Source organism: Trichomonas vaginalis, chromosome IV (genome assembly GCF_026262505.1).
Source record: "Trichomonas vaginalis G3 chromosome IV, whole genome shotgun sequence".
NCBI lineage: Eukaryota > Parabasalia > Trichomonadida > Trichomonadidae > Trichomonas > Trichomonas vaginalis.
The window spans coordinates 17,195,319-17,217,131 of NC_067206.1; the positions used below are offsets into that span (position 1 = coordinate 17,195,319).

General features: G+C 33.9%; 8 protein-coding genes and 4 pseudogenes across 12 annotated transcripts, besides 8 other annotated features; 6 read left to right on the forward strand and 6 right to left on the reverse strand.

The window, feature by feature from the left end:
* Positions 1 to 320: 320 nt before the first annotated feature.
* Positions 321 to 5,600: a mobile genetic element.
* On the reverse strand, positions 327 to 725 carry TVAGG3_0111650 (DNA/RNA polymerases family; the record flags this gene model as incomplete). The annotated part of the gene is made up of 1 exon (XM_051223185.1): positions 327 to 725. The coding sequence occupies one exon, from the start codon at positions 723 to 725 to the stop codon at positions 327 to 329; it is 399 nt and encodes a 132-aa protein (XP_051108171.1).
* TVAGG3_0111660 lies at positions 819 to 1,378 on the reverse strand (annotated as a pseudogene). Its single transcript has one exon. A coding segment is annotated over exon 1 (560 nt).
* Positions 4,327 to 4,662, forward strand: TVAGG3_0111670 (uncharacterized protein; the record flags this gene model as incomplete). Its single annotated transcript, XM_051223186.1, has 1 exon — positions 4,327 to 4,662. The coding sequence occupies one exon, from the start codon at positions 4,327 to 4,329 to the stop codon at positions 4,660 to 4,662; it is 336 nt and encodes a 111-aa protein (XP_051108172.1).
* Positions 5,601 to 6,059: 459 nt separating the features above from the next.
* On the forward strand, positions 6,060 to 6,912 carry TVAGG3_0111680 (annotated as a pseudogene). Its single transcript has one exon. A coding segment is annotated over exon 1 (853 nt).
* Positions 6,912 to 7,154, reverse strand: TVAGG3_0111690 (serine threonine-protein phosphatase family; the record flags this gene model as incomplete). Its single annotated transcript, XM_051223187.1, has 1 exon — positions 6,912 to 7,154. The coding sequence occupies one exon, from the start codon at positions 7,152 to 7,154 to the stop codon at positions 6,912 to 6,914; it is 243 nt and encodes an 80-aa protein (XP_051108173.1).
* An 876-nt stretch (positions 7,155 to 8,030) lies between these two features.
* TVAGG3_0111700 (phage tail repeat-like family) lies at positions 8,031 to 8,489 on the reverse strand (the record flags this gene model as incomplete). The annotated part of the gene is made up of 1 exon (XM_051223188.1): positions 8,031 to 8,489. The coding sequence occupies one exon, from the start codon at positions 8,487 to 8,489 to the stop codon at positions 8,031 to 8,033; it is 459 nt and encodes a 152-aa protein (XP_051108174.1).
* A 929-nt stretch (positions 8,490 to 9,418) lies between these two features.
* TVAGG3_0111710 (uncharacterized protein) lies at positions 9,419 to 9,796 on the forward strand (the record flags this gene model as incomplete). Its single annotated transcript, XM_001295574.1, has 1 exon — positions 9,419 to 9,796. The coding sequence occupies one exon, from the start codon at positions 9,419 to 9,421 to the stop codon at positions 9,794 to 9,796; it is 378 nt and encodes a 125-aa protein (XP_001295575.1).
* Positions 9,797 to 10,258: 462 nt separating this feature from the next.
* Positions 10,259 to 10,295: a mobile genetic element.
* Positions 10,259 to 10,295: a terminal%2Cinverted (terminal inverted repeat of Banshee-A3 transposon ID:TVAGG3_0111720).
* A 1,187-nt stretch (positions 10,296 to 11,482) lies between these two features.
* Positions 11,483 to 12,459: a mobile genetic element.
* A 220-nt stretch (positions 12,460 to 12,679) lies between these two features.
* TVAGG3_0111740 (uncharacterized protein) lies at positions 12,680 to 12,946 on the reverse strand (the record flags this gene model as incomplete). Its single annotated transcript, XM_051223189.1, has 1 exon — positions 12,680 to 12,946. The coding sequence occupies one exon, from the start codon at positions 12,944 to 12,946 to the stop codon at positions 12,680 to 12,682; it is 267 nt and encodes an 88-aa protein (XP_051108175.1).
* Positions 12,947 to 13,630: 684 nt separating this feature from the next.
* Positions 13,631 to 13,667: a mobile genetic element.
* Positions 13,631 to 13,667: a terminal%2Cinverted (terminal inverted repeat of Banshee-A3 transposon ID:TVAGG3_0111750).
* Positions 13,668 to 14,583: 916 nt separating this feature from the next.
* Positions 14,584 to 16,181: a mobile genetic element.
* Positions 16,182 to 16,711: 530 nt separating this feature from the next.
* On the forward strand, positions 16,712 to 17,074 carry TVAGG3_0111770 (uncharacterized protein; the record flags this gene model as incomplete). The annotated part of the gene is made up of 1 exon (XM_051223190.1): positions 16,712 to 17,074. One exon carries the CDS (start codon positions 16,712 to 16,714, stop codon positions 17,072 to 17,074), a length of 363 nt encoding a protein of 120 aa, XP_051108176.1.
* A 17-nt stretch (positions 17,075 to 17,091) lies between these two features.
* Positions 17,092 to 17,334, forward strand: TVAGG3_0111780 (serine threonine-protein phosphatase family; the record flags this gene model as incomplete). Its single annotated transcript, XM_001295041.1, has 1 exon — positions 17,092 to 17,334. One exon carries the CDS (start codon positions 17,092 to 17,094, stop codon positions 17,332 to 17,334), a length of 243 nt encoding a protein of 80 aa, XP_001295042.1.
* A 4-nt stretch (positions 17,335 to 17,338) lies between these two features.
* On the reverse strand, positions 17,339 to 17,927 carry TVAGG3_0111790 (annotated as a pseudogene). The gene has a single exon. A coding segment is annotated over exon 1 (589 nt).
* Positions 17,928 to 18,670: 743 nt separating this feature from the next.
* Positions 18,671 to 21,813: part of a mobile genetic element that runs on past the window's edge.
* Positions 19,614 to 20,000, forward strand: TVAGG3_0111810 (annotated as a pseudogene). Its single transcript has one exon. A coding segment is annotated over exon 1 (387 nt).

The following is a 21,813-nucleotide window of genomic DNA, read 5'->3' on the forward strand; positions in this document are numbered from 1 at the left end:
GTGTCCTCGCCTGCCGCATTACGCGTACGAAAAAATTACAGGACAAAACAGGTAATACTCACTCAACTGAGTTGAGACCAAGCATGCACTGTACAACTCGAACCGGTCCGATTCAAAGAACTCCGGGAGGAAAGCGACCCCCCGAATTTGAAAATTAAACGGAAATTCAGCTACAGAAGGCAATATAAAATGGACGTGACAACGTTGCCCACCAAAAACCTCCACACCACCTCCACCTCCACCACCTTTACCTGTTCCTCAAGTAAATAAGCCTTTCCCGTTCCCAAGAATTCCCACATTTTAATTCAAATTCGAATAAAAATTTTTTATTTCATGCAATGTTTTATTTCTGTGCCGTCTTCAAGTATGCCCCAGTACTTACGCTTGGAGAGGACATGAACTTCGGTGAAAATTTTGTCCAATTTGAATTGACCCATCTTTTCACCGACCATGCCCATTTCAATGAGTTTGTTGTACCCTTCTTCGTTCGTCATGAGTGCGTCAATGTTCTCATAGTAAACCACAACTTTCGATTTGACTTCGGAGAAGAATTTGTTGTAGTTGTCAAGTACTGCCTTTGCGAACTGAGGGTAAGACCAATGTTCGACAATAGGTTTTAATGTGGTTACTAAGCCACTTTGACCTTGAGTGAATTCGTACTTCAAAACAAAAGGAGAAAACCTTTCAACAAAGTTGTCGACCTTCTCATAATGTTTACTCTTCATCTCTTGAGGTTTCTTAATGGAATATCCCCATGTCGAATTCATAAGCAATTTGAGTGTCATTGCAAGTTTGGGGTTTGAAGCTTTCCTAATATCATACAGTTGTTGTATGACTTTTCCAACTGTATAGTTCCTTCCCGGGAACTCACCATCTTCGTTTGGAATTCCAGTCGGAATATATTGGACAAACCTCATGTATGCAGCGTTAAGGTCGACATAGTATATCTTTTCGTTTGAGTCGAACTTGTCGCAACCAATTGGTCCAGTTTGTGGAAATTCAAGTGAGTCTCTTATCTTCTGAGAAACTTCTCCTGTTATCTCATAAACATCGTCGAAGCAACCTGTTTCATATAAAACCTTCTGACCTAACTCAGATGCTCTCCAATACAATTTGACGTCAATTGGATGTCTCAATGGAAGTTTGTTTATAGCATCTTGAAGTTCTTGCAACCTCATTGGAAGTTCTTCTGGTTCAGGTTGGTATCCGAACAATCCAACTCCTTGTGGAATTGTGTACTTCTTTTGTACTAGAACTTTGTCTGGAACAACTTTTGGTCTTGCTAACAGTGAAAAGTTTGTTTCGTCTTTTGGTACAAAAGTTTCTGTCAGCTTGTCATCTGGAATTGGTTCCAACAAACCTTTCTCGAAAAGAATGTTTACAGCTCTGACAATGTTGCACTTGCCTTTTCCGAACAATGGGTTTGTAAGACTTTCGTTCAACATGAAGTGGTTGTGGACAATTACAATCTTCAACCATGGTAAGTCTTTGTCAACAACATAGTCGTCATGTGAAGAACCTTTAGCTGTAGGTATGTTGACTCGGATATTGACATTTGCCAACGGTGCAATTTTTGCCAATTGACCTCTGAGAATGTACCTTGTCTTCACACATGACTCAAGATACTTCATCTTCTCTTCTGAAACAAGACCAGAGTTCCTGAGACATGTAAGAATGCAAGGTTCGTTGACAATTGTTTCAATTGAATTGTAAATTCCATACCTTGTCAAGTCAATGTCAGACTTATTTATGAACGGAAAGTATCCAGCATGTTGTCTGACTGCTTGAGGGTTAGGTTGGTACCATTCGAACTTGACACTTGCAATTCCTTCAATTGCATTCAAAATGTCTGAGTCGGAGTCAACCATTTGTTCTCTCTTTGTAGTCTTGAAAGCGTCAAGAAGTTTTGCAGCTGTTTGTTCATTGCCATTTGCATAGTAAATGTGACCATCCAAATCTGTTATGGTCAATCTGAGATTGTGTCCTTTCTTATTTCCGTCTTGAATTGCAGCAAGTACCCCATGAAGCCTTCTTTGTTCTTTCCTTCGTCAAAGTTTACTGTAAAGGTTCGACCAGATGTAATTTGACTTCTAACTTCACGATACTTCTCATATGCATATCTTGTTCTTTCCATGGGAGCATGACCATCCTCTGCACTACCTTTTTTCCTTCTCAAAGGATGCAATTGTTCGTCATGTTTCCAGTAGAATCTGGCAAAGCCGTCGTGTCCTTCAACTTGAGGTTCACTAACATCGAAAGGCATGTCCATAAGACGTTCTTCTTCTAACCTCTCTAGTCTGTTTGGATAATTTGGCACGTGCTGTTTCCAAATCCATTTCGTAGCGAAGACCAGCCAGTTTGTCATAGACTTTTATGGGTCTTCCCTTCCTATATTTAAATTCTTCGAAACTCTCCAACCATATCTTTGCAACTCTGCTTTTATTCTAGCAGATTTTCTATCCATTCTATATGGGGGCATTTTTATAAAAATAAAAAAATATTTTTTCTTTACTTAACATAACCGCCTGCTGCCATAAGTCTTTGACGCCAACCCATACCAGCTAATGAAGGTTGACTTGGTTTAGTTTCCAAACTAAACTTTGGTTTGGTTTATCTTCAGTTTTTGGTTTTTCTTCTTCTATCGGTTTTTCGTCACTTTTCGGTTTCTCTGACTTTACCTCACCTGCAGGAACAGTTGTGTCGTCAACATCTTCATAAATATCATATGCCATTTGTTTTTGTTTCCTTTCAACTTTTTGTTGTTTGTTGTAAAGTTTAGAATATTTCGACTCTAAGTCAATGAGATGTTCTATAATGAACTGTTGGTCAGTGAAGTAAACTTTTCCATCTGTTGTCTCGAAAGCTCCTTCAGACTTCAATATTTTATTTGTGAGAGTCTGTTTCTTTTTGAATACTAGCCGTTCCATTTTTATGAAAAGTGACTTTGTAGTTAGGGTTTGTATTTCCAGACCTGGCACTTTCTATTATTGAATTTTTCTCTTCATCTGTAAGTTCTTTGACAGGTTTTGACAATGGTTCTGAACTTTTTTGTTTGTGGTGTCAAATCTACCGTTTCAACTTCTTCGGTCATTTCATCTCAGTAAAAAATTTTAGTTTGGTTTGTTTTCAACTGGTTGTTGTTGTTTTTTAAGTCGGTCTAAAACTTCCTGAGGTATAGGAAGAACTTGACAAACACGTTGTGTAACTGTGGAAGCCGACAAATCCATCTTGAACCCATTTGTCTCAATGCTGTATTGTTCATTTCATCTCAGTAAAAAACTTTACATTCCCCACGTTTGAGGCGGTTGAGGTTGGTTATTGTTTACCCATTGTTGTGCATGGTTATATCCTCTGTTAAAGAATCTTTCACCTTGGTCCATATAGTGTCCTGCTTGGTTATAGTAGTCATTTGCTTTGTTATAATAGTTTCCTGCTTGTCTTCCTACATTGTCCATCCATCCTTGAAACTTTTCCTCTTGTTTCAGGATTTGGAATAAGATTTGTTGCATCTCGTGCTACATCCCAACCTTTCTGTACATTTTGTATAATAGGTTGTGCTTTCTCTTTAAGTATACCTAATGTACTCAAAATCTTCCTTCCAACTCCAAATACACCTCTGGCTATTGTTCCCCACTGCGGGCAAAAATCTGGATGCAACTCCTGCTAATGCGCCAAATAAACCCATTCTTATAGGGTAAAAAATGACGAATCCGAACAAGGACCCCTATGTTTCTAAAGCGACAAAAAAAGCACTCATGATAAAAATCTTTAGTTCAACACCAAATGCTTGGTTTATGGATATCTTGGAAAACATTCCGAGAGTTAGAACAGATGGACCACCATACTGGCTAATATTTGTCGGTCAAAACACAAGATACTGTGAAGCCATACCATTATGGTCCAAAAATATTTTAGATATCTTAGCAGCTTTGACAATATTCGTTGACAAATACCATCCAACAAAACTGACATCTGACTGTGAAAGTTCTTTCAAATCAGATGATGTAAAAAACTATCTGCGTTCAAAAAATGTAAACCAATATTTCATTGTCGACCAAAAACCATTCTGCTCTTGGTGTCATTGACGGTTGTATAAAAATGTTAAGAGACTTAAACCAACCACAAGGTGGTGAAGCAAATGAAATGTCATATGACGACAAATATAGACACTTCTCCATGGCAAAGATGAGACAAGTTTTAAATATTTACAATAGCCGTAAACAAAAAGGTTTGGGAAACCACTCCCCCGAAGAAATGAAAAACAACCCTGACTTAGAGAAAGACTATATATTTAATAATTTAGTCAAAAGAGACAAACAAGAAAGAATGCCGGGCTTCAAACTTCAGAAAGGTGACAAAGTAAAAATAGAAATACCTAAACGCGACCCATATGAAAATACTATTGACTATGACAACAATGGGAACCCGACAGGTACTCACATTCGTGTTCGTAAAAATAGAAGAAAGTATACAAGAGAATATTATGAAGTTTTAGGCAAACATGGCAAAATGTACACACTGCAAGCAGAAGATAAAACTACTATTGTCAGACCTCGTTTCAAACTTGTCAAAGTTCAAGGTGGTATACTTTCAAAGACAGTTCCTAACAAATATAAGACAACTCCTGACGAATATGCTAAAGAAGTTGAAAATGACGACTAAGCATTTCTATACCATGCGTAAACTGTCATGTAAGGTGGCATGTATTCTTTACTTTGTCCCGTTGTTTGCGTATATCCTGAAACGCGATGTGTATGGTTTCCTCCTCCCTCAGTGTTATTCCAGTAACAATTTATAGCAAACTTAACGTGTCTTTAACATCATATCCTTTACCTTTTGTCATTCCTGACCAATCCCAAAATCTATGACTATGCCAACCTGCTTGAGATGTACTTAAATCTATGTAGTGACTGTGTGCAGGTAAATTTTCACCTGAAATCGTTTTACTTCCACCTGTTTCCTTTGAAGAGTTTGCACAATACAAAAACCTGTCGACTATTTGAGTCCAAGTTCCAAAACCCAGAACTGTTTCTGGTCTGGTAGAGTTCATTGACGTATAAATAGAGCCTATAGGATATAATGTTTGAAGTATTTCTGTCTTTAATGTTTGAAGCTCTGTTTTGTCTGCTTTCTTGTCTAAACATTGCGGTAGTTCATATGCTTCAAAGTTTCTGGCATGACTTTCAATGTTCCTGCAACTCTTATCTAAATTGTTAAGAGTATTTTACGCTTGTACTCGGATTCTCTAAAGGTGCACTTGAACCAAGGTCAAAGTTCAGTATTATGTCGTCTGCTCTAACAGTTGTAAAACTTGTATGTGTATGAGTCTTATTTGCTTTCTTCTCTAACTCATCGTTAACATAAGTTTTATCTGCTTTAAGGTCTAAACATCCTGAAACCCATCCTGTATCAGCTTTAGTTTTTAAAATCTTCGATGTCCATTCATGATACCATTCAGCCCTTTCTATAATTTCATTATCTTTTTCATCCACATATTCCTTATCTGCTTTCTTCTCTAACTTACTAGCCACACAATCCTTATCCGCTTTCTTTTCAAGGCTAACGTTTAAGTCTGTTATTTCAGATATAGAATGTATATGAGTCTTTTTAGAATATTCGTTTTCAGCTCTTGTCACTTCACTTGACATTTTATTGTCAACATATTTTTTGTCTGCTAGTTCAGGATGAGTATGTTCTTTTGTTGCATAAGCATTGTTAGCTCTTTCTTCTTCTTTTGCTATTGCATCGTCTACATATTCTTTGTCAGCTTTGTTGTCAACATCTGCTTTCAAAAGAAGTTCATTTATAGGTTTCTCGTTTAAAGTTCCTTTTGTTGGATTTATACAGACAGTATTGTTCTTCTTGTCTTGAAATAGAAACTCATCTGTCATTGGGTTTAATGTCAGTTTTAAGTTTCCTTCTTTCAATGACTCAGATATCTTAGAATAGTTTGAAAAGTTTGTTGTGTTCTTATTTAGAGCTTGCATAATGAGTTGTCGGTTGTGTTGTATTTCTCTCATAGACACTGTTTCATTTGACATTTTTATTATAGATAAAATATGCTTCCAATAGAAAAAGAAAATTCAAGAGTTGCTACAACTAAACCATTAGATGAACTTTTACTAATGTCGGTCAAAAGTTTGAGACAGATACCGTAAAGCATGAAGGCTATCGTTTTGACTACCCATTAAGATGGTTAAGAGACCCATCCGTCACAAAAGCTATTGGCTTTCGTAGAATGAAGTTCATTTCAGAAGCCATACATGGTTTCCCATTTACGGTCGGTTTTGAAGTTCGATACTATAACAAAGAAAAACGTATGTATGAGAAATTTGAACAGGGAAAACTTTTACAAGTTAGTTTGCTTGTAAACTTAGAAACAACTCTTCAAGCTTTTCAAGAAAAAATAAACGATATCTATATCGAATATGCAAAACAGTATAACATTGACGAGGGAGAATACCATCTCGATATTATTTATGACAGGAAAAATGCAACTGTTAAAATCAATAGAATAGAAGACCTTGGAGAAAACGTTTATATTTCTACAAAATATAACAACTTGGCATGGTATAGATTTATGAGGATGTTAAATCAGCCTGCAGCATATCCAGTACACCCGGACTATTATGAAGTCGAAAACCCTAATGGAACATATGAAAATATTTTCGACCCAGATGCTATTATTGTTCATGCTTCATTTTCTGGTGCGCAAAACTCTTTCTTATGTCTGATGAATGACTTTTACGAAAAACCTACAAAGTTATACGAACCACCAAGTGGAAGTATTTCAGACTTTCAAGTATGGTTTACTACAGATGGAAGAAAAAGAATAATTCCATTATACCATGCGTTTTACTTAGAACTTAGTTTCATATACAACTACTATCGAACGGTAAAAATATAATTTTTTAATACGGTTGAGGTGTTGGATTTGGTTGCCAACTAGACTGTGGTGCAGGTTCAGGCTGTTGTATAACAGGAGCTTGTTCTTCTGGTTCAGGGTCTTTAGGTATAATACCAACAAACTGACCTACTCTTTTACCAATATTTTTGACTCCGTTCCAAATTCCTTTTCCTACGGTTTTGACGCCATTCCATATACCTCTTCCAACTCTTCTGAAGAAGTTTCCAATACTACTGAAGAAACCCATTTACTACGTGTAAAAATCTAATGTCGCCTAGTCTCTTACGTTTCCTGTTGAGTTCCATAGCATTCTTTAACTGGAGCTCATACATTCTGTTTCTCCTCTGGTAGAAAACATATTCTGGGTCAACTCCTGTGTTCGCGTCATCTGCATAAAGTTGTTTATATCCCACTTCAGGGTTTGTATAAAACTCTTTCCATCTCATATTTGCATACCATGGTGGCAAACCTAACGCAGCGTCATTTGACATGGCAGTTTGCATTTGTACATCTGTTGGCACTTGACCATAGTTTGCCATTGCAGTTTGTATTCTAACTTCATTTGGAATATTCTCTGGGTTTGGTTGTCCAGGTTGCTGTGCATTCGCTAAGTTCTGTGCGTCCATTTAATATTAGATAAAAATATCTCTTACGAGTACATATACTGAACATTTGCAGGCATTGGTTCATCTTCATATTCTCTATATCTTTCTGCCACGTCAAATAAATAAATGACACAATGGAAAAAACCTAAAACAAGTAGTCCTATTTCAAACCACATTTACTTACTAATAAAATTTCTTTATTGTGACACTTTCTCCGGTTTATAGGACCTCTCTCATATTCTATCTTGTCATATATAAACTCATAGTCATGTATGTCCTCTAACCATCTCATAACGGTTTCCAAACCACTTTTATCGGATGAAGTAAAAGCATGGATGGTTATGTATAACGTCTAAAGTTTCTAAAGAGTCTCTCAAAGTCCAGTCTACTTGGTATTGAAAATCACATGTGTTATAGAACGGCGGGTCCACTATAAAGAAAACATTTTCCTTGTCTTTATATTTTTCATACAACTCTGTCCAATGACATCTCACAAACTCTATACCCTCAATATATTTTTATATGTCCTCTTTGAAAACATTTGTATAGTTAAGATATAAAACTTTTGACATAAGTGTTTCAATGTCATGAACTCTTATAGAACCACTATATAATAGTCTAGCAGATATACTATCCCAGTCTATATATTCTGCTTTTTTCAAAACCTCTCTCACAATATTTTTCTTATCTAATGGTATACGTTCCATCTTACCTATAGGTATCTTTTCTTTTAACTCTTTCAATATATTGTTTGTGTCTGGAATATGTTTGAGACGGTCCATATAGTTGTCGAAGTCATTGCATATAATCTTTGAGTCTGGGAATATTGTATGACATAAATGGGATATATAGAAACTTCCACCGAACAAATCTACAAATGTTAGACCATTCGGTAGTTTCTTAAGTTCTCTCAATATAATATCTTTACATCTACTCTTATTTCCAAAGAACGGTAATGGTGGTTTTGTAAAATTCATTTATATATAATAATAAAAATGTTTTTACCTGAAAAGTGACAGAAAAGTGACAAAACATGAAAACATATATAATTTGTGAAAAGTGACACATTATATAATGTTTTCGACCCAGAAGAAGGCTTCTTCCCAGAAGCAATGGAGGAGGAAGAAGAGGAGGAGGAAATACAAGACTCTATCCAAGAAGAGTCCTCCGAATTCACACCAGAAGACTAACAATTTTCCGAATAAAAACTTCATTTATACTAAACATCTTCGGGGCTAGAGGGCGCAACGCGCCTGGAAGCCCCACTACCTTTTTTTTTTATATCTTTATTATTTACTGACCAAATAAAAATTTATATGTACGTTAAAAGACTATAAGATTTTTTATTTTTGAAATTTAAAATTAAAAATATTCGTGCGACTTTTCGACTTTTTGAGCTCCGCTTCGCTCTGCTCAAAAAGTCGAAAAGTCACACTTTGATATTTTAGTTCTTTTTCAATGCAGGCGTCAAAAAATATCTGTGTTACGTTTTGAGAGCTTTATATTTTTTTATTAAAAAATATCCATGCAATTATATTAATCAATTTTTATATTATAAAAAATTTTGAGGATGTTTTATTGTCGTCTGGAAAAAATGACAAAATTATTATTGTCGTCTAAAAAGGTGACAAAGTATTATTGTCGTCTGGAAAAGTGACAAAATTATCATTGTCGTCTAAAAAATAGATTTTTCAAGCATGTTTCGGTACCTAAATAAAGGAAGAACATCAATTCCATCTATGTATATAGTATGCAAACACGCATGATATATGGAGTAGCTCTTTATCTGGCTAAAAATCCTATTATTTGAAAATTCGTATTGTCGTCTAAAACCGCCAGACGACAATAATAATACCCCAAAAATTTTTCTCAGAAATTAAACTCATTGAATTTCATTTTCATTTCAATGGATCTTAAATCCTGCATACCAACAAAGCTTCCATTTCATCATAAAATGCTTGAACCATCAGATTATGAAATGCTTATTAAAGAGTCTAAGGATGTAGAGCAAGATTGTTTAGCACCAAGCACAAGAAAGACATATGCCAGAATGATATTCAGATATGCAAACATACTTAGGACAATAGATGGAACACCAAACCCTTTCCCAATCACAGAAGATAATGCTCGTGCCTTCATTGAGTATTACAGACTCACACATGAGACAACAATCAAATATATCAAACTTTTTATTGCATCTTTTGTGTTTTGGTGCAATGAAAAAGAAACATATAACTTTACAAAGTCCCAATCATTCAAAAAATACAAAAAAAGGAGTAATTAATAAGATGGCAAAGTCACCATTATCACATGCAAAGCATGGAATTACAATTCCAATGCTCCAAAAACTCTTTTTATCATATGACGGTACACCCGATTGCCAAGAGTTATTAACTCTTTGCTCTATTCTATTGCTCTCAAAAAGTGACACGTATATTTTTTACCCTATTGAAAAGGAATTCGATTTTCTCAAGAACCAACAATGAAACGTTCACAAGTTTTTAATAATAATATAAGTATAATATTTACTATTTATTGGTGTTGGATATATTATCAAAGCGAAATAAAACTTTCCAGAGCTGTCTATAAAATTATTTTGCACAACGTTCCTCTCAAAAAGTTGGAACATTTTGCAAATTTTCATTTTTTGCCATGTAAATTTTTTGACATTCAAAACAATTATATTGCCAAAAATTATAGAGAGTGGCATTTTTGAACCACCACCAGACATTTAAGAGAATATGTGTAATAAACAGAAATTCATCAAAAGTGACAGCTCTCAATTTTTTGACATTTGTAAATTCTAAATTGAATGAGAAAAATGAAATAATACTAAGCATAATACAATATTCTAGATTTAATTATAATTAGGAAAAAGTTAGTTTTGAGAGTACTTTTCATAGGCATATAGAATGAAATCTTCTGAAAAATAATATCATATAAACTCATATTATTTTCTAATATATAACTATTTTATATAAAAATCAAATTCAATGATCTTAAAAGCGAAGGATAAACCTCAAAATTTACGAATCTAATGAGTGGGAATATAATGCTTATCTATCATAAAACCATATGAAATATCAATTTTTGCTTTACGCCTAATTTTTGACGACAATTAGCAAAAAATGTTAAATGTTAACACTCAGTCCATTTGAATATGAAAAATAAAATTGACTTTGATTAAATGTTTTTATTTATCATGCAATTCTTCTTGCGACCAAAGATTTGAATAAAATTTCAAAAAATAAGATAGCTTAAAAAATAATATACGGTAGTGTTTACTAATAGATGAATAGTATATAAATTCTATTAAAATGGATTTGATCCAAAAAAATATATAAAATTTGATCATAAATAAAATTGTTTAGTAGTCATTTAAAATGATGTAATTATTCAAATTTTGCTAAGACCCATTCGTCTTTGATATATAACTCCCATTTTTGCATTTCTGGCTCGTACCAAAATTTTGAAACTTCGAATAATTCGTTAGGAGTGTAATTACTATTCGTTTTTGGATTAATATCGAGAGATAAATGTGGTGTATTGTTAAATTTTTCAATGAACTGCTGAACTGAGTCCTTGATTTGTTGAATATCATCCAACTCGTCTGGCAAAAACTTTTCTAAGCTTGGCCACAGGCGCTCCACCTTGCCGTTCTGTCTTGGCATATACGGCAAGGTGTGCTTCCAAACCATTCCGTTTTCCTGCATAACCTGGCCGAATTCACCGCGGTTTTCACCGCCGTTATCGTTCCAGATGCAGTAAGGAATAAACTCCTCTAAAAGTTTTCTTAAAACCTTCGCTGTTGAGTTGGAAGACTTGTTTTTCAATAATTTAGTTTTGAGAACTTTACGTGTCATATCATCCAATATGGCAAAAAATGGAAAAGAAACATTACCGTGAAGGTAATGAATATCGCAGTGCCATATCAAATTCTTTGATATGGCACGATATTTGGTAGGTGGATCTCTCGTAAACGAAAAGGGGGATTTGACGGAGTCAAATCCCCGCTCACAAAAAGTGGACTTTACATGTCAAATTTTATATGTATGTAATGTCCACTTTTATGAGTTTTAGGAAGGAATTGGAAGCCATGAGTTACTGACATTGCATCAGTATCTCATAGCCTCCAATTCCTTCAAAAAATGGGAGAAACTTTGTCCGAATAGTTTAACATTCGGACAAAGTTTCTCCCATTTTAAGAAGGAATTGGAGGGTAAGAGATATACCATATGAATGTATATCTCTTACCCTCCAATTCCTTCTAGAAAGTGTCCAAACTTTGGGTTAATTGCAAACTATTAACCCAAAGTTTGGACACTTTCAAGTGGAGATGGAAGGCTTTGGGGTATATATTAATACAATATACCTCAAAGCCTTCCATCTCCACTACAAATGGGAGAAACTTTGTCCGAATAGTTTAACATTCGGACAAAGTTTCTCCCATCTTTCAATCTAATTGCTACCTGTGAGGTACTGACTTGAAGTCAGTGCTTCACAGGTAGCAATATCCAAAAATTTAAAAACATTTTATCAGTTCGTTAGAGAACTAGAGCCTCCTAGGTACTGAACCAGAATCAATGCCTAGGGGACTCTAGTGATCTATATAAATCTGAGAAACTTTGAGGAAATTGTTCGACATTTCCTCAAAGTTTCTCAGCAATTTAGCGAGGAATGTTCGTTATCGTGTAGATATTTATAATATATACATGATAACAAACATTCCCCGCTAAAAGATGTAAAATCTTATAAGAAATAATTGCAAAAGAATAACAAATTGCAACAAATTTTATATGAAACTGAACCTTATGATGTAGTGATTCAAGATCACCGCCTCATAAGATTCAGTTTCAATCTCAAGTATCTCAAAAGTAAGACTCTATTTTTTGCCATGTAAAGTGTCACTTTTCTGTCAAACCGTTTTTATCGTTTTCGTTTACAACAGATCTGCTGGTTTGTAATCTCTTTTTGAAGATAAACCTGATTCCATCATAAATTTTTCCACTTGATGATGCTTTATTTTTTGTAAATTGCCAAAAATTTGATCTTTTGTCAAATCTTCTATATTTTCAAATTCTTTTGCAATTTCTTCTTTTTCTTTATCACAATCGGGATTTTGAGCAATATTTTGAAACCTTTTAATCAATAAATAAGTTTTTGAAATTCATCCTTTATATTGTGAAACACAAGAATTAATTAATTGTTTTTGCTCAAATGTTGGTGGATTTGGTTTTCTGCCGCGACTAACTTTTGGTAATTCGATTTCTTGAAGTTGAAATGCTCTTCTTATTGTATTTTCGGCAACATTCAATTTAATTTTACCATTTTCCAATTCAACTTCCTTTCCCACACTTTTGTAAGATTCACCTTCTTCTATTCTTCTTTTAGCTTCAAATAGCCATTCTCTGCTTATAGATTTGGCAGTAGTCATAAAAGTGGTCCTTCTTTTGTGATAAGATTCAAATTTGAATGTGGATGATAAATAAAAATCAAAAATAATTGTTATAATTTAAATGAAGAAGTAATTTAAAACGATTTTATTTATGATCAAATTTTATATATTTTTTGGATCAAATCCATTTTAATAGAATATATATACTATTCATCTATTAGTAAACACTACCGTATATTATTTTTTAAGCTATCTTATTTTTTGAAATTTTATTCAAATCTTTGGTCGCAAGAAGAATTGCATGATAAATAAAAACATTTAATCAAAGTCAATTTTATTTTTCATATTCAAATGGACTGAGTGTTAACATTTAACATTTTTTTGCTAATTGTCGTCAAAAATTAGGCGTAAAGCAAAAATTGATATTTCATATGGTTTTATGATAGATAAGCATTATATTCCCACTCATTATATTCGTAAATTTTGAGGTTTATCCTTCGCTTTTAAGATCATTGAATTTGATTTTTATATAAAATAGTTATATATTAGAAAATAATATGAGTTTATGTGATATTATTTTTCAGAAGATTTCATTCTATATGCCTATGAAAAGTACTCTCAAAACTAACTTTTTCCTAATTATAATTAAATCTAGAATATTGTATTATGCTTAGTATTATTTCATTTTTCTCATTCAATTTAGAATTTACAAATGTCAAAAAATTGAGAGCTGTCACTTTTGATGAATTTCTGTTTATTACAATATATCAAATCAGCTTTATAAATATTATAGAAAAGTTTATTTTTATTTTTATTTTTAATTATTATTATTATTTAAATTAAAAGAAAACATTAGAATTATATGGATTAAGGAAGTCAATTTGGAAAATTGTTTTCACTTTAGGAGAATATAATTTTCCATTTGGAAAATTTAAAAAGTGAGACGCGCAGGATTCGAACTTTTTTTAAAAGTTGATTTAAATGAATTTTAGTGTGGAATATAAGGATAATATCATATTTAAAATAAGAATAAGGTCAGGTAAGTGGGGCTTCCAGGCGCGTTGCGCCCTCTAGCCCCGAAGATGTTTAGTATAAATGAAGTTTTTATTCGGAAAATTGTTAGTCTTCTGGGTCGAAAACATTATATAATGTGTCGCTTTTCACAAATTATATATGTTTTCATGTTTTGTCACTTTTCTGTCACTTTTCAGGTAAAAACATTTTTATTATTATATATAAATGAATTTTACAAAACCACCGTTACCGTTCTTTGGAAATAAGAGTAAATGTAAAGATATTATATTGAGAGAACTTAAGAAACTACCGAATGGTCTAACATTTGTAGATTTGTTCGGTGGAAGTTTCTATATATCCCATTTATGTCATACAATATTCCCAGACTCAAAGATTATATGCAATGACTTCGACAACTATATGGACCGTCTCAAACATATTCCAGACACAAACAATATATTGAAAGAGTTAAAAGAAAAGATACCTATAGGTAAGATGGAACGTATACCATTAGATAAGAAAAATATTGTGAGAGAGGTTTTGAAAAAAGCAGAATATATAGACTGGGATAGTATATCTGCTAGACTATTATATAGTGGTTCTATAAGAGTTCATGACATTGAAACACTTATGTCAAAAGTTTTATATCTTAACTATACAAATATAGATCCAAGGTGATGTGATTTTTGCATCCCTGGGATGGACGATACACCCAAAGTGTCACCTTTTTTGGGATAACATGAATTTGAAATATCATGAGAGTTCTGCAAACCATATGCACAATATCTATTCAGCCTGACTTCTTGTATATATGAGTTAGACTTCTTAAATATTGTGCTTGGGGCGATATAAGCATTTCCGAGATTACCATCGTGCTCTATAGTATGCTACTTCTCCCTGGTTCTAGCTCAGTTCCAAGGATATTGGCGTTCAAGGATTTGGCAAGGTCCTTCCGAAGTCTCTCATTCGATGAGAGATTTCGGAAGAATCTTGCCTTAAAGTACTCCAACTCTTGTTCTTTTGTTCCTAAATAGTGAGAAAAGTTATTTGACTACTTAAGGTAGAGATTATCCGAGGTCCCTCATTTGATGAGAGGCCTCGGATAATCTCTGCCTTAAAATTGTACACTTGTAGTCCATGAGAGTGTAAGTATACATTGATAGGACAGCTTTCTTCTGAAGTCTTAGATTTGATGAGAACCTCAGAAGAAAACTGTCCTATTTTATAGTAAAAGGAGTTTCAGGAGCTCCAAAGCTCCCTTTCGTAAGGATTAGGAGCTTTGGAGCTCCTGGTTCGTAGATGTGTTTCGCATCTTTCATCAGCAAAGGACATTTACCATCTGGGACTCTGTTGATGGAGACTCAGGAGCTCCAAAGCTCCTTTAGTAAGGATTAGAAGTTTTGAAGCTCCTGGTTCGTAGACGTGTTTCGCATCTTTCATCAGAAGAGGCCCAAATGGTAAATAGCCTCTGCTGATGAGCTTCAGGAGCTCCAAGGCTCCCTCTCGTAACGATTAGGAGCTTTGTAGCTCCTGAAGGTAAGGTAGGATTGCTCTGATCTCTAATCAGTAGATGCCATGCCTCATTATGAACTCTACTGACAAGAGATCAAGAGCTCCAAGGACTCCCTTTTGAGTTAGTGGCGTTCTCACCATTTAGTAGGATTGCTGATCCTACTAATGAAGTGATCACTTAGTATACGTTTTGAATAAATTGAATTTTTTTTAGAATTTAGTATTTTTTATAGACATCACATGTATATTATAAATACATAAATATATTCTTTAATTCAAAAAATTCAATTTGGTTTTGGGATGGGTATCCCAGCCCCAAGTATTCAATTTTATTCAATTTTTTAAGAATTTTGGGTTGGGATGCCCAGACCAAAACAAGCTTTATATTTTGATGTGTAGATACGTATGTGTGCATTATTGTTGTGTTATATATTATGTTTTTAATGAAAAAAAAATCTGATTCAAAAAAAATTATCACTAATTAGTTGATAATATAAAGAAAAAATAGATAAATTGTATGTTTTGAGAGTATTTATCCACATTCACTCATATGAATTTCATTAAATAGCGTCTTTTTACTCCCAAATTTATTTTGAATTATTGAAATCAAAGAAAAAAAATTAGAAAAATTTCTCTAAATTTTTATTTTCAAAAAAAATTTGGATTTTATATTGAAAACTGACACTGGGAGGACGATAGGGCTGGGATTGGAGATACCCCGCTCACTTGGGAAAAATACGGATCTATACTATACAAATGTTTTCAAAGAGGACATAGAAAAATATATTGAGGGTATAGAGTTTGTGAGATGTCATTGGACAGAGTTGTATGAAAAATATAAAGACAAGGAAAATGTTTTCTTTATAATGGACCCGCCGTTCTATAACACATGTGATTTTCAATACCAAGTAGACTGGACTTTGAGAGACTCTTTAGAAACTTTAGACGTTATACATAACCATCCATGCTTTTACTTTACATCCGATAAAAGTGGTTTGGAAACCGTTATGAGATGGTTAGAGGACATACATGACTATGAGTTTATATATGACAAGATAGAATATGAGAGAGGTCCTATAAACCGGAGAAAGTGTCACAATAAAGAAATTTTATTAGTAAGTAAATGTGGTTTGAAATAGGACTACTTGTTTTAGGTTTTTTCCATTGTGTCATTTATTTATTTGACGTGGCAGAAAAGTACAGAGAATATGAAGATGAACCAATGCCTGCAAATGTTCAGCATATGTACTCGTAAGAGATATTTTTATCTAATATTAAATGGACGCACAGAACTTAGCGAATGCACAGCAACCTGGACAACCAAACCCAGAGAATATTCCAAATGAAGTTAGAATACAAACTGCAATGGCAAACTATGGTCAAGTGCCAACAGATGTACAAATGCAAACTGCCATGTCAAATGACGCTGCGTTAGGTTTGCCACCATGGTATGCAAATATGAGATGGAAAGAGTTTTATACAAACCCTGAAGTGGGATATAAACAACTTTATGCAGATGACGCGAACACAGGAGTTGACCCAGAATATGTTTTCTACCAGAGGAGAAACAGAATGTATGAGCTCCAGTTAAAGAATGCTATTGAACTCAACAGGAAACGTAAGAGACTAGGCGGACATTAGATTTTTACACGTAGTAAATGGGTTTCTTCAGTAGTATTGGAAACTTCTTCAGAAGAGTTGGAAGAGGTATATGGAATGGCGTCAAAACCGTAGGAAAAGGAATTTGGAACGGAGTCAAAAATATTGGTAAAAGAGTAGGTCAGTTTGTTGGTATTATACCTAAAGACCCTGAACCAGAAGAACAAGCTCCTGTTATACAACAGCCTGAACCTGCACCACAGTCTAGTTGGCAACCAAATCCAACACCTCAACCGTATTAAAAAATTATATTTTTATCGTTCGATAGTAGTTGTATATGAAACTAAGTTCTAAGTAAAACGCATGGTATAATGGAATTATTCTTTTTCTTCCATCTGTAGTAAACCATACTTGAAAGTCTGAAATACTTCCACTTGGTGGTTCGTATAACTTTGTAGGTTTTTCGTAAAAGTCATTCATCAGACATAAGAAAGAGTTTTGCGCACCAGAAAATGAAGCATGAACAATAATAGCATCTGGGTCGAAAATATTTTCATATGTTCCATTAGGGTTTTCGACTTCATAATAGTCCGGGTGTACTGGATATGCTGCAGGCTGATTTAACATCCTCATAAATCTATACCATGCCAAGTTGTTATATTTTGTAGAAATATAAACGTTTTCTCCAAGGTCTTCTATTTTATTGATTTTAACAGTTGCATTTTTCCTGTCATAAATAATATCGAGATGGTATTCTCCTTCGTCAATGTTATACTGGTTTGCATATTCAATATAGATATCGTTTATTTTTTCTTGAAAAGCTTGAAGAGTTGTTTCTAAGTTATATAAGCAAACTAACTTGTAAAAGTTTTCCCTGTTCAAATTTCTCATACATACGTTTTTCTTTGTTATAGTATCGAACTTCAAACCGACCATAAATGGGAAACCATGTATGGCTTCTGAAATGAACTTCATTCTACGAAAGCCAATAGCTTTTGTGACGGATGGGTCTCTTAACCATCTTAATGGGTAGTCAAAACGATAGCCTTCATGCTTTACGGTATCTGTCTCAAACTTTTGACCGACATTAGTAAAAAGTTCATCTAATGGTTTAGTTGTAGCAACTCTTGAATTTTCTTTTTCTATTGGAAGCATATTTTATCTATAATAAAAATGTCAAATGAAACAGTGTCTATGAGAGAAATACAACACAACCGACAACTCATTATGCAAGCTCTAAATAAGAACACAACAAACTTTTCAAACTATTCTAAGATATCTGAGTCATTGAAAGAAGGAAACTTAAAACTGACATTAAACCCTATAACAGATGAGTTTCTGTTTCAAGACAATAAGAACCATACTGTCTGTATAAATCCAACAAAAGGAACTTTAAACGAGAAACCTATAAATGAACTTCTTTTGAAGGCAGATGTTGACAACAAAGCTGACAAAGAATATGTAGACGATGCAATAGCAAAAGAAGAAGAAAGAGCTAACAATGCTTATGCAACAAAAGAACATACTCATCCTGAACTAGCAGACAAAACATATGTTGACAATAAAATGTCAAGTGAAGTGACAGATGAAAACGAATATTCTAAAAAGACTCATATACATTATATTAACCAAATACCAAGTCTTAAGGAAACATTAGAGACAAAAGCAGATAAGACTCATACACATTCTATATCTGATATTACAAACTTACAAGAAACCTTAAACAGGAAAAGTGCCGTTGGACATACACATACCATTGCAAATATTACAAACTTACAAGAAACCTTAAACAGGAAAAGTGATGTTGGACATACACATACCATTGCAAATATTACAAACTTACAAGAAACCTTAAACAGTAAAAGTGCCGTTGGACATACACATTCTATATCTGAAATAACAGACTTAAACGTTAGCCTTGAAAAGAAAGCAGATAAAACATATGTCAATGAAATATACCAAAGTTTGATAGGAACAAAAAAAATATTGAAACTATTGTTGGTGACTTTTCTGTCAATGAAGAAAATAAATATTTTAGATGGCAGTTGGTACAGTCCTTAAAAAATGGTACACGGTGTAAACTCATTCCGAAAAATAACAATGAAATGTATGTAAGCTATAAAAAGAATGATGGTACACAAGTTAAAGTTCCATTAGACAAAACTGCTACTTAAACTTATATGGAGACGAACAAAAGAAATATTTAAGAGTTTATGAAATGGCAGATATGACATTGCCTGACCAGCTCCAGCACCATATTATTATGACTATGGAGATGACGACAGAACACCACATGTAGATGAACAAAAGCTAACATTATATTTAGATTATTATAGATATAAAAGATATAATGCAATAGAAAAAACGAGAATAGTATATTATTATACAGATGACAGAAATAAATATTATAGTCAAGATTTTACCTACCCTGAAAACATAAGATTATATTATAAAAAATATTCTGACACCCCAGAAGAAAACCTGAAATAGTTGCACTATATTTTAAGTTCAAAAGAGACAATCCTATATATCTCATATGTTTGATTTAATGAACCCAGTAGGTTCTATTTTACATCTATGGATGCAAGAGGTCCTCAAGTAATGTTTGGTGTTGGTGCATGGAACAAATAGTCGACAGGTTTTTGTATTGTGCAAACTCTTCAAAGGAAACAGGTGGAAGTAAAACGATTTCAGGTGAAAATTTACCTGCACACAGTCATTACATAGATTTAAGTACATCTCAAGCAGGTTGGCATAAGCATAGATATTGGGATTGGTCAGGAATGACAAAAGGTAAAGGATATGATGTTAAAGATGACGTTAAGTTTGCTATAAATTGTTACTGGGATGACACGCAGGGAGAAGGAAACCATACACATTTCGTTTCAGGATATACGCAAACAACGGACAAAGTAAAGAATACATGCCACCTTACATGACAGTTTACGCATGGTATAGAATTGCTTAGTCGTCATTTTCAACTTCTTTAGCATATTCCGTCAGGAGTTGTCTTATATTTGTTAGGAATTGTCTTTGAAAGTATACCACCTTGAACTTTGACAAGTTTCAAACGAGGTCTGACAATAGTAGTTTTATCTTCTGCTTGCAGTGTGTACATTTTGCCATGTTTGCCTAAAACTTCATAATATTCTCTTGTATACTTTCTCTATTTTTACGAAACGAATGTGAGTACCTGTCAGGTTCCCATTGTTGTCATAGTCAATAGTATTATATGGGTCGCGTTTAGGTATTCTATTTTTACTTTGTCACCTTTCTGAAGTTTGAAGCCCGGCATTCTTTCTTGTTTGTCTCTTTTGACTAAATTATTAAATATATAGTCTTTCTCTAAGTCAGGGTTGTTTTTCATTTCTTCGGGGGAGTGGTTTCCCAAAACCTTTTTGTTTACGGCTATTGTAAATATTTAAAACTTGTCTCATCTTTGCCATGGAGAAGTGTCTATATTTGTCGTCATATGACATTTCATTTGCTTCACCACCTTGTGGTTGGTTTAAGTCTCTTAACATTTTTATACAACCGTCAATGACACCAAGAGCAGAATGGTTTTGGTCGACAATGAAATATTGGTTTTACATTTTTTGAACGCAGATAGTTTTTTACATCATCTGATTTGAAAGAACTTCACAGTCAGATGTCAGTTTTGTTGATGGTATTTGTCAACGAATATTGTCAAAGCTGCTAAGATATCTAAAATAGCTTTGGACCATAATGGTATGGCTTCACAGTATCTTGTGTTTTGACCGACAAATATTAGCCAGTATGGTGGTCCATCTGTTCTAACTCTCGGAATGTTTTTCCAAGATATCCATAAACCAAGCATTTGGTGTTGAACTAAAGATTTTTATCATGAGTGCTTTCTTTGTCGCTTTAGAAACATAGGGGTTTGTTTGGATTCGTCATTTTTTACCCTATAAGAAATGGGTTTATTGGCGCATTAGCAGGAGTCGCATCTAGATTTTTACCCGCAGTGGGAACAATAGCCAGAGGTGTATTTGGAGTTGGAAGGAAGATTTTGAGTACATTAGGTATACTTAAAGAGAAAGCACAACCTATTATACAAAATGTACAGAAAGGTTGGGATGTAGCACGAGATGCAACAAATCTTATTCCAAATCCTGAAACAAGAGGAAAAGTTCAAGGATGGATGGACAATGTAGGAAGACAAGCAGGAAACTATTATAACAAAGCAAATGACTACTATAACCAAGCAGGACACTATATGGACCAAGGTGAAAGATTCTTTAACAGAGGATATAACCATGCACAACAGTGGGTAAACAATAACCAACCGCAACCACCTCAAACTTGGGGAATGTAAATTTTTTACTGAGATGAAATGAACAATGCAGCATTGAGACAAATGAGTTCAAGATGGATTTGTCGGCTTCCAGCATTTACACCACGTGTTTGTAAAGTTCTTCCTATACCTCAGGAAGTTTTAGACCGACTTAAAAAACAACACAACCAGTTGAAAACAAACCAAACTAAATTTTTTTACTGAGATGAAATGACCGAAGAAGTTGAAGGGTAGATTTGACACCACAAACAAAAAGTTCAGAACATTGTCAAAACCTGTCAAAGAACTTACAGATGAAGAGAAAATTCAAATAATAGAAAGTGCCAGGTCTGGAAATACAAACCTAACTATCAAGTCACTTTTCATAGAAATGGAACGGCTAGTATCTCAAAAAAAGAAACAGACTCTCACAAATAAAATATTGAAGTCTGAAGGAGCTTTCGAGACAACAGATGGAAAAGTTTAC